General features: G+C 42.4%; 1 protein-coding gene across 1 annotated transcript in view; it reads left to right on the top strand.

Annotated features, from left to right (window-relative positions):
• cacna1c (calcium channel, voltage-dependent, L type, alpha 1C subunit) overlaps positions 1-12,014 on the top strand; it is a 1,337,968-nt gene that overhangs the window by 1,237,623 nt on the left and 88,331 nt on the right. Inside the window, exons 42-45 of the mRNA XM_078568241.1 lie at positions 1,430-1,564; positions 6,437-6,789; positions 8,208-8,234; positions 10,783-10,911. Of these exons, the coding sequence (XP_078424367.1) occupies positions 1,430-1,564; positions 6,437-6,789; positions 8,208-8,234; positions 10,783-10,911 (644 nt within the window). The remainder of the gene's footprint in view (positions 1-1,429; positions 1,565-6,436; positions 6,790-8,207; positions 8,235-10,782; positions 10,912-12,014) is intronic.

Below are 12,014 nucleotides of genomic sequence, written 5' to 3'. Positions count from 1 at the left end.
TGAAAACTATCCAAGGGGTGATAGTGACACCAAGCCGGAGAAGGCCTCTTGCCCTTCCAAATCACCTCTGTCACTATTCAGAACATCCAGTGGAAGAATTGTGAAAAACCACAGAGATACAGAGATGAGTAAAAGACAAAATAGACTGATCAAAATAGAGTGAGAAAGAATAGATGAGACTTTGTGCACTTGAATTGTATAAAAGTTTTTTTTAAAAAGGAAATGTCATGATAATAGCTGATTGTGGTTGTGGACTCCAGTAGTAGATACTATACGGTACCCTGTTCTATATACGGGGTCACCTGACCTGGAGGTTGAAGGTCAGAGAGCACATGTTGGACCCTGTCTTAATAGAGTTCAGACACTACAGATATGTGTTCATGTTAGGAAAATGCGTTATCAATAAAGTTAGCTCAGCTACATTGTCGACAGCCTGTATGCATCATTAAAAAAAGAAACAAAATAGGGGGCATGAGGTGCCATGGATGGGGCATGGAGAGTGGTTGGAAGGTGAAGGGGATGTGATGGGTGAGGGCTGGAGGGCCTTTGTGTTTTTTCTCACTGGGACAAAGTCCCACGGCACCCAGGCGGGCCTTTTAAACAGCCCATCTCCCCACCCGGCAGCCTGTGTGGCTCTCCCTGCACTCCGTTCCGGATTGATTGGCCCGATTCCAGCCCGCACTCAGCCCTTAGCAGTGAAGATCCTGCCTTTGCGGGCACTTTCTCCTGAGGCAAGCAGGCCGAGCCTGGAGTTATCCCAACTCCCCCTGCCCACCTCGAGGATGAAAATCCAGGCCTAATTCTCTGAAATTCAAAAAACACCAAATGGAGGCTAAACTATTTGTGGACCAACATATGTGCCATCCCCAGCATGTCCCTCTTTGAAACCTACCTGGACTCTAATCAGAAAGCACAACGGAAATTTCAACTAAAATAAACTAAATTGATGACTGGGCCCTTGCAATAGAATTCTATTGTATGTACTTTTATACTCCTGATCTTCCTGGCCCAGAAGGATTTTTTTTTGTAAAAGAACATACCTCTCTGGACCTTTTCTGGCCCTAGATCTACTTACTGACAGCTAAGATCTGGAGCAGAAGCCACCACTGCTCCCTACTCAGGCCTCAGTTCAATTTTGTAGTTGGGCTCCATTTATGTCATCAGAGCTTGATCTGCATACTTAAAGAAAGACTCCAGGGGCTTCAGGTAAGTGTTTGGTCACCAGCAATTGCAGTTGGCAGATGGTGTTCTGAAGCTAGTAGGTAAGTTCCACGGTCCATTTTAACTGCCTCCCTGCCTGGTTTCTGCTGAGGAGAAGTGGGGATTAAATTTCCTCCACAATATCTGTAGAGCAATAATACAATTGCAAATTTTCACACTTTAGAAAGAAACTTTTAGACCGTTCTCTTTTCCCTTTTTTCCTTTCTAGGCTGGTCTGCGTACTTTGCATGATATTGGCCCTGAGATTCGTCGAGCAATATCTGGGGACCTGACAGCAGAAGAAGAACTGGAAAAAGCAATGAAAGAGGCTGCTTCAGCTGCATCTGAAGATGACATTTTCAGGGTAGGTTTTATATAAGATAATTGCTGAAGCTAAGGGATTTAAACTTTTCCCCTTAAATCCTGTTAGGGTAAATATCATTATGTTTAGTATTTTATTGGCTTAGCAGCATATTTTTCTTGCACTTATTTTTGATATTATGACATTGTTTTCGTAACATTAGTTAGGATTTACAGATTTTTAAAAATTAGGCGGGGAACGCATCTCCCCCAATGTTGGCAGCCCTGCAGCCATTTAATGCTCTGTGGAGCATTAATTGGCTGGAGGCAGGACATGCGCCTCTCACTGTGGAGGAAGACTCACCTTGGAGAGCTGCCAGCCAATCAGATTGGCTGGCAGCTCTGTAGTCCCAACAGTGCTGGTAGGAACTGTGGCCACTGTGTCTCATGAGTTTTAAGTGCAAGGAGCCCTAGGATACCTAAATGTGAAGGTCTTCCAGTGGGGACAGAAGGGGAGGCCCCAGAGGAGGGGAATGGTGAGGGAGGTGGGGGTCGAGTTGGAAAGGCCGGCAGGGAAGGAACACCGGGGGCAGACCTAGGTGGGGTGGGCTGGGCCCAATCAGGGGAGGGGGCCCGTGAAGGAGGCGCTCCTTCCCGTTCCAGACTGAGGCCAAAAGCAGGCTTATTGCTGAGTTTTCCCTGCAACCTCCCCCCACTGCCCTTGATGTCCTCCCGCCGGCCTCAAAATCATGGCTACGCAGGAAGCAGCCTTTAAGTGGCCATTAATTGGCCAACTGGGGCAAAGGCAGGCAGCTAAGCGGCAGGAAGGCCACCTGGGGAATTCCTCCCCCCCGCCAACGCCTCCGCCATGTGGGGCCTGTAAAACTTTACCCATTAGGGCAGTATTTTACACAACATGAGGTACTGGAGGACTGGAGAAATGCAAACATAGACCCATTGTTTAAAAAGGGATCAAAGGAAATGCCAAACAATTATAGGCCAGTTCGTCTTACATCGGTGTTAAGCAAATTAGTAGAATCAATCCTGAGAGATAGGATTAACTGTTATGTGGAAAGGCATGGACTAGTCAGGGATGGTCAGCATGGATTTGTTAAAGGAAGGTCTTGCCTCACAAATTTGATTGAATTCTTTGAGGAAGTGACAAGAAGGGTTGATGAAGGTCGTGCAGTGGATGTTGTGTACATGGATTTTAGCAAGGCATTTGACAAGGTCCCACATGGCAGATTGGTCAGGAAAGTAAAAGCCCATGGGATTCAGGGTAATGTGGCAAACTGGATAAAAGGTTGGCTTTGTAACAGGAAACAAAGGGCAATGGTCGATGGATGCCCTTGCAAATGGAAAGTTGTCTCAAGTGGCGTTCCACAGGGTTCAGTGTTGGGACCCTTGCTGTTTGTGTTATATATTAACGATTTGGATGTGAACATGGGGGGCACAATTGGGAAACTTACAGATGACACAAAGATTGGCCGAGTAATGGATAGTGTAGAGGATAGCCATAATCTCCAAAACGATATAGATGGGTTGGTGGAGTGGGCGGTAAAGTGGCAGATGGATTTTAACATAGAGAAGTGTGAGGTCATACATTTAGGGAGGTCAAACAGTTACAGGGTTTGCAAAATAAATGGGAATATACTAAGAGGGGTAGATGAAGTGAGAGATCTTGGCGTACAAGTACACAGGTCCATGAAGGCAACAGTTCAAGTAGACAAGGTTGTAAAGAAGGCATATGGAATGCTCTCCTTCATTGGCAGAGGTATAGAATATAAAAGTAAGGATATAATGTTGGAATTGTATAAAACACTGGTGAGGCCACAACTGGAGTATTGTGTGCAGTTCTGGTCACCACATTACAGGAAGGACATAATAGCTCTGGAGAGAGTGCAGAGGAGGTTTACAAGTATGTTGCCAGGGTTAGAAAAATGTAGCTACGAGGAGAGATTGGATAGGTTGAGGTTATTTTCCCTGGAACAAAGAAGGCTGAGACGTGACTTGATTGAGGTGTACAAAATTATGAGGGGAATTGATAGAGTGGACAGGATAAAATTGTTTCCCTTGATGGAGAATTCTAGAACCAGGGGACATAGATTCAAGATAAGTGGCAGAAGGTGTAGGGGGGACATGAGGAAGAACTTTTTTACGTAGAGGGTAGTGGGTGTCTGGAATTCGCTGCCCAAGTTGGTGGTAGAGGCAGAAACTTTAAACTCTTTTAAAAAGTACCTGGATCTGCACCTTAAGTGCTGTAAGCTGCAGGGCTATGGGCCGGGTGCAGGAAGGTGGGATTAGAAAGGGCACCCGGGTGTCCTCGGGCTTGCATGGACAAGATGGGCCGAATGGTCTCCTTCTGTGCTGTAACTTTTCTATGGTTCTATGAAGTTATGTATCACACCCTTGAGGGATTCTACAGATCAGTTTGGGTGGAATCTTGAAGATATGACTGGTGTATTAAATCATTACTCTGCATTTGTGCAGTGTTTTCCATGCTAATAGATCGAGTTGCCACTAGAATTGAATCTGTGGAAGTCAATGTAGCAGTTGTCTTAGCTATAATTAAGGCTTTTAAGGCACACTGGTCTCCTGGGCCTAAGTATATTGATTGTAGAGTACTATCAGAAATGTTATGTGAACCATTCGCTCATATATTTAGCAGATCTTTGAAATGTTTGTTTATTCCCAGGAACTGGAGAAAGGTCCATCTGTTGCCTATACTGAAGAATAGCAGTAAATTATAATAGTTTGATTTTTCCAGAGGCAAATTGCTGGAAAGAGATTATTATATTTGCATTGCACAAACACTTGGAAAGAGCAATGGTTATTTGGAAATAAACGTCCTTGGGTCTATTGAGGCCCTCAAGTGGTCAATTATTGGTCCCTTAAGTGCCTCCTCCCACCTTCGCCTCTACTTTATGCAGGGTAAGGTGAGGCCCATTGCAAGCAGGTAGCCTGGCAGCTTTATGTATACAGGCTGGTGTCAGGCGAGAGAGGGGTACCTCTTTTAGGGATCTCTGTGCCCATTGGAGTCACCCTCCCTCCATTTTCATACCCCCTTTAACCCTCCCCCCAACCTCACCCCGGCCTCTCAAACCTGGCCTTCCAACCCCTCTCTCCCCTTACTGGGGCCTGCTAGCCTTTCCCCCTAAATATGCCACACTTACTTTCAGACCAGCCTCCATTGGCTCCTCTTCTTCGGAGACTGGCTATAGTCCCAGCAGTGGTTGCTGTTCAAACCAGGCACTGCTGGAACAACAGAGCTGCTGGCCATCTGATTGACTGGCAGCTCTCTAAGGCTGGACTTCTTCCCCTAATGGGGTTGGAAGTCTTGCCCTTAGCGAATTAACGCCCTGCTGAACGTTTAATGGCTGCAGCGTTCCCTGTCGACTCTTCGGGTGGCAGGGTGGGTAATATCGACATCTAAAAATTCCTGCTCTTTGCTTTTTACTCAATTCTCTTATTTGTCTGCATATTTATTCTTCCACCTCCTTCCCACTACTCTGTAGTCTGCACCTATTAGTATGATGGATCCTTTACTATCTTTTATCTCTAACAATGTGGATTCTAATTTTGGCTTGATGATAGCTACAACCCTTTTTTCTACTATCATGTTGTCTTGAATAAGTACCACTACTCCACATCTCCGTTTTCACTCTCTATCTTTTCTAAATATGTTGTATCCTGCAATGTTTAATTCCCAGTCCCGATTTTTCAGTATCCTTGACTCTGCTATCAGGAAGGCAACATACTAACCTGGAATCATATCTGTGGTTGCAGAAATGCCTGTCTGTTCCCCTAAATAATGAAACCCCTATCACTATTGCTACAGCTGTTACTACAGTTGATCCATTCATATTGGTTAGCTTTGATTGAACCCCCTAGAGGAACCATCTCCCTGACCAATAGAACTGAATACTGGTTAGAGAGTGGAATGCACTGAGGGCACTCTGCCCTACCTGCCTGGTTTGCCTGCAGCCACCCATTCACTGCTAAGTTGCGGGGCGGTCACCTCCTGAAATGCACTATTCATGTAGTTTCAGCCTTGTGGATGCACTGCAAAGCTCGAGCTCCTCCAGCTGACACACTTCCTGCATATATGTTTGTTCAGGGTACGAGAAGTGTCCTGGAATTCCCACATGGCACAAGATGTGCATTGGACAGTACTGAAGCACCCTACCATGCCCCTATTTATTACACTACTATCTAAAACTTACCACAGATAAACTTTGCTCCCAGAACTGAATCAGACCAATCAAAGAAATTAAATGAATACCTAGCAAGAAACAGGATTTTGTGTTACAATGGCAATGACAGAGAGAAATAATCAAATGTTATGTGAAACATGATGGTTCTAAGGTGTTTTGACTATGGAGATATTATGCCATCCAAACTAATTGATCAATCTAGCAATTATAATGTCAGCTGTTGGACTACATAAATATTCTAGAGCTTTGCAACATTTGGCTTTGGCACGTGGGGAGGCACTTTTGTAGAAGGACAGGCTTCATGGGTTGAATGTTCTGTTCCCAATCCATTCTTTTTTGTATTCTCCTTTCTGGGTATCGTCCTATCCTTTGCATTGCTCCATAGCTGATGGTGCAGGAGGGAATCTGCTCTCAAACCTGTTGCATTATAATTGGCTGCTTGGGGAAGTATAAGGTTATTCAGTTTACTCACCCTCCCTGCTCTTTGGAACTGTCAGAATTCTGCTCTGTATCTACTCTCTACCTGAGCAATTATTAAGATGTCATTATGTAGGGAATCAGAAATCCAAATCCAAATCAACTCATTCCTCCAATTTGTTGTAGTACTGGGCAGCTGATTTGACATTCTTATAGTGAGAAGTGTGGTTTCATTGTTAGAGGATTTGTGTGTACAATATAATATCGAAAGTTTGAGTATGACTGAGAATGATTTCTTCCCACAGAGGGCTGGTGGTTTATTTGGTAACCATGTTAACTATTATCCAAGTGATTGTAGAGGCTCCTTCCCACAAACTTTCACCACCCAACGTCCTTTGCACCTCAATAAATCAGGAACTTCTCAAGTTGAAATAGAGTCGCCATCCCATGAGAAATTGGTTGATTCAACCTTCACTCCAAGCAGCTATTCTTCATCTGGATCAAACGCCAATATTAACAACGCCAACAATACTGCAATATCTAGATTCCCAATTCCAGTCAACTACCAAAGCACCGTCAACACAGTGGATGGTCAGAGCAATTCTTTGGCTTCAGCACTTATATTGCAAGGCGCAACATGGAAGATCAATCCCAAAAGGTAAGTTTGTAATATTGCAACATGTATGAAGATGTTTCTCTGCTAATGCAATTCAATGTCATTTCAGTTTCAAGTCTGTTTAATATATTAACATTTTGATATAAAAAAGATTATGATGGAAAAAAGGCTGTTTTTTAGTATTGCTTGAGCCCATTATAAAAGCAATGCGTGTGTATAGCATGAGCCCCACCAGAATGGACAGTGTGAGTGCAGTATGCATCCACTACAACATGTGGTGTGCCTATAGTGTGAGCTGTACAAGTACAGGCAGTATGAGTATTGCATGATCCCAAAACAAAAGGCAGTGATTTCAACTGACCCCATGACAATGTGAACTGAGTGTACTATTTAATTAGAGTGAATCAGAATACAAGAGTTTCAATACACTTCAGTGCAGATCAGAGAATCAAGGTTGGATGGGCAGCATAAATTTCAAGTTAATTAGGTCTTTAATGGCCTTAATAGTCCTTTAAATTATCGGCGGGCGCGCAGCCGACTCCGCCACGTGCCCACCGAACAAAATATTGCGTGAATGCGCGATGACATCGGGACGCATGCCCAACTGCATGCGCATCATATTACATTCCGGCATGTTGGGCGCGTGCCCGCACGCCAAAGGTAAAATTCAGGCCATGCTGTCCGATACAATCTGCCAGTCTTTAGGATGTACGGCCTACACACCTAGCATCACACTGGCACTGAAATTCATATATCATATTAATCATTTGTGTGATAGGCAAAATGTCTTTGACGGCAGGATCCTGTTAGTGGAGAATATCACTTGTGTTGCAACTGCATGGTAGCAGCGTGAAACAGCTAGCTTCACCTGTTGCTCAAATTTTTGAGATACTTTGCCCTTCCAGGGTAATCTGAGGTAGACTGGGCACTTTCCACGGCCAAAAGCGATAGCCTTAGGCCCATTCATGAGTTTGGGTGATATACAGTGCAAAATGATCTGATTAGGGTAACCATCATCCTGCAGGATGCTTTTGATGTGCCCTATTTCAGCATCAGGCTTGCATGGTGAGCAAATGGCTCAGGCCCTATTTACAAGGCTGCCAATAAGACCAATCTTATAGCATGTGGAACTGTAAGAATCCTAACGCATATATTGACAGTGAAGGTAGGCTTGCAGTAGACCATGATAGAGAACCCTCTGGCAGATTTCTTAACTAGTACGTCAAGAAAGGGGAATTCTTGGCAATGCCACTTGCCAACCATCAGCAGTCTCTTCATGTACAGTATAAATTGTTGTTTTCCCCTTACATTGGTATTCTTGCGTGTGTCCTGATGAGACACGACGAAAAGCTTAGACATGTCTCTTTTTTCAACAATATTTAAGTTTTGTATTACCAACGACTATTGTTATCTAATTAAATAATTTTTCTTGTCTGTTTTCGTGCTCTCTTGTGAAACAGGACACGGTATTATGAAACATTGGTACGGTATGTACCTTTCTGAGTGTTCTTTCACTTTAACTATAGCAGTTTTAACTTTTAGTATTCTTCTTGTTCTAGTTCAATAATAAATGTAGTTATTGTATTAGCTAAATTATTTTTAGGATCTCCTCAGATTTCCCTCTTCTGTAGCAACATAATTGCCTGACAAAGGGCAAAAAGGTAATTTATATCCAAGCATCACCTAATGCTTCCTTGTACTAAATACAGTGGGATACGTGAGAGTTATGTAAGTTGGTTTACCCTCCAATTTCATAGGAGCATGGGAACAGGAGCAGGCTTTGTTCTAACCCATTTGCATGTAGCTGCTGTTTTGACTTATTTTGTACCATTGAAAAGATATATCAACATCAGATAAATCCAAAACTTTGTCACATTTTGCACAGATATGGAGTAACAGAAACTTACAGCTAATATCTATCACAAACAAAATCTAATGACTAGTAAATTAATTTCGTATATTCAAGTAACAATTGTTTTGTTGACTAATTATAAGACATCGCTTAACAACTTCTTTGCAGAAATTGTTGACAGAAAGTTTGTTTGTGAGAATTGAACAACTAAGTTGAATTATAAAATGGGCTACTGGCTAACAAAAAAGAGTTAGCTCGTTGCTAAACTCACCACTAGCAAATCTTTCAAAATATGACTTCAAATTTATAGGTGAGGATGTTACACTGTACTGTGCATAAAGAGGTACTCATCCAGGAAAATTCATTTTTTAAAAAGTGGTCATGTGTTATGCAAAAAATGTACAATATATAATGTTCATAACTATGCGTATAATGCAGAAATCCCAGTGGCAAGCAGCATACTCCCACTAAGGCTGACGCCCAGTCGGGAGTTCCGCAAAGCCTCTTTTATTTCCCCCCAGCCCCACCCAATAGAGCCATAGGCATCAGCTAGGTACAGCTGCGGCAGCAGACCATCGTGTGGAAGGATTTCCCTCACAGTTGTGACCTGGCAGCTGTGGCCACAGTTTATTTTATGAAATTCAAACCACTACAGAAGGCGCCTTAAGATGGAGGTGCCCTTGCAATCCTACTTTACAATGACAGCATCCAGCTCTGCTGGTGGGGCTGTTACCCTTCAAAAGCTGCTGGCTCTTTGATTGACCCTTCAGCCTTAGGAACCTACCAGCCATCCTTAAGTGGATAGCAGAAGCAGAAGTGGCCAATTTGGAGCTGCTTCCCATAAAATTTCACCAATGGGCATTTTGACAGCAAGTGCAGGGTCAGGACCTAGAAATGGCCCCATCAAGTGGTTATTTTTAATACTGTGTCTCCTGCCAATGCAAGATGGCCACAAAGATGGCTGCCGATACCCATTTGCGCAAGCGCACTTGTCCACCCAGGCACCGAAAACCAATAATGGATTTTGCCCTTCCAAACTTGTGTTGTGTCAGGGGCTATTTTTAAATTATAAAATCCCATTGTAAATTAATGTGGCATGATCAATGAAATGAGTGGAAAACTGCAGTCATACAGATAAGAAATCAGAATATAAATGGGTCCCACAGAGACTAGTTGTTGTATAGACTAATGCTAGTCCAACCTGTAAAACGTCCCACAACATTGCACACATTGCAAATTTGTTATTAGTTTGTGTCAACTCTCCTGTTGCCTTACGTAATTTTCTAACAACAATACAAGCAAAAGGGAAAAGGGGAAAATATAGAAAGAATAACCTATAAATGGAAAATGCTGGATGGAATGAGCAGGTCCTGCAGCATTTGAGTAGAAGCTCAGGTTAACGGTTCAGAACTCTGAACCTTGTCTAGAACTGAAAGCTAAATTCTATGTTCCTCACCAAAGATATAATGGCAGTTTATTTTCCTTTATTTCTCTCCTGGCCATTGCCCACTCCATTGCTCCAAACGATGTCGCGGAGTAAACAGCACAGCTGCGCATGCACCACGTTGGCAGCAAATGTAGCCTATTTTTAAGGGACAAGATCCTGCCCATCATGTCATAATGCTGACCATGAAATATTTGACTTCAAACACTTCAAAATTTAACTGTGAAAGAAAGATTGTTTTTTTGATTTTATAATCCAAAAATCTGTTGATCTTGCCTTGAGATCACAAATATTAAAATTGTTCCCTTATAATCAGGAGAATCAATAATTATTTGCTAAGTCCTTTTGTTAAATGTTGTTGAGGTTCATCTAATACCAGTTTCTTTCTCTCAATGCTTTCTGCCATTATCAATACACAATTTTTAAAAGTTGGAAATTTGAAACAAAAGCAGAAAATGTTGGAAATACTTGGAACAAGTTCTAAAGATGGGTTCTACTCAACATACAAACCTGTCTTTTGTCTCTTGTGTATTTCCAGTATTTTCTATTTTTGTCATTATGAATGCGTGCAACAATTCTACATCAGTGAGGGTCATGATACTGTAATTGGCTATTGAAGTGCATGATGTTCAGTCACTTAATTACACGCATTGTCTCTTCCCAAGGATACATATCTGACTACTTTGCTCCTCAGCTTTACATCAGGTGTGATGACCTAGCTATGTTCTTGTATTTTCAGCTCAGATTCTGAAGATAGCCGCTTGCCAATCATCCAGCGAGAGGAAGCATCTCCTGATGAGATTTATGATGAGAACTTCAGTGAAGATCCTGATTGCTGCAGTGAGGAGAGCAGACTTTCTTCACAACTGTAAGTACTTCTTTCTAGTGCAATAACTGACAGAAAAACAGAATGCAAACAGTTGAAAATGTAAGAAGGACAGAAGCCTCACAAAATTGACCAACTTTTGGCAAGTAGCCCCAATTTCCCATTTACCAACAGTTCCATACACCTTATCTTCCCTCTGTCACTGACTATCACAATGCCGTCCTCTTGGCCGCAATGCAAAAATGAAAGCCACTACAAAATAAACATTCCAAACCAAATTTATAAAGTAAGTAGCACAGAAGCCAGTTTAACAGAGTAGAGCTTCAACAGATTGCTCAACTTGGGAACTTACTGAGTGTGGACATTTTAGGTTTTGGAAGGGTTGATCTCTTTCTAAAATCTCATCAAGTTTTGCATTTCGCATTTAACTTGAGCTTTAACTTATAGTTTATTTCACAGTGTTAGTCAGTGGTAAACAAGCTGTCTGCTCATGGCAACTTCAGTTAATTAGGTGACCAGATGGAACTGGTTACCTGGTCAGCAAGGGCTGACTCAGTTTTTTGGAATTCTTGCCAGTATAAGTACTCCATGGAGTAAGTAGCATGGAGGCTAGCTCGACTAAGTACAGCCTCTTCAGAGTACTTAACTTGGTGCAAAGAGGAAAGAGGTGCTATTCAGGTCTTCTACAAGACAAGAGAAAGGGAACAAGAGATAATGAGACCTGAGAGCTGAGGTATAGAGGTGAGTGGTTGGTGAGTTTTACATTTTTTTCTTCTCTATTCTAGGGCAGTAGTTTAAACAAGCACCGGGAGATATAAGTTCATACTATATTTATAGCTTTACTAGTTAAACTACTTAATATAACTACAAATAATTGTGTTATTTCAAAACTTCAAACCTTAATTTTTTAAATAAAATACAATAGAGAGTGGTGGGCGTCAGCAACCACATTTGCAGTAAATGTCTACCGCTCAAGGAACTTTGTCTCAGAGTTGATGAGCTAGAGTCCAAGTTTTGGGCACTGCGATACATCAGGGCAGGGAATATTTATCTAGACACTTTGTTCCAGGAGGCAGTCACACCTCTTAGGTTACATACTTCAGATTGGTTTGAGGTCAGGACAGGAGAGCATGACTGTGAGTATA

The sequence above is a fragment of the Cetorhinus maximus genome, chromosome 22 (assembly GCF_964194155.1).
Source record: "Cetorhinus maximus chromosome 22, sCetMax3.hap1.1, whole genome shotgun sequence".
In the NCBI taxonomy this organism is placed as follows: Eukaryota; Metazoa; Chordata; class Chondrichthyes; order Lamniformes; family Cetorhinidae; genus Cetorhinus; species Cetorhinus maximus.
This window is presented reverse-complemented; position numbering and strand designations above follow the sequence as displayed.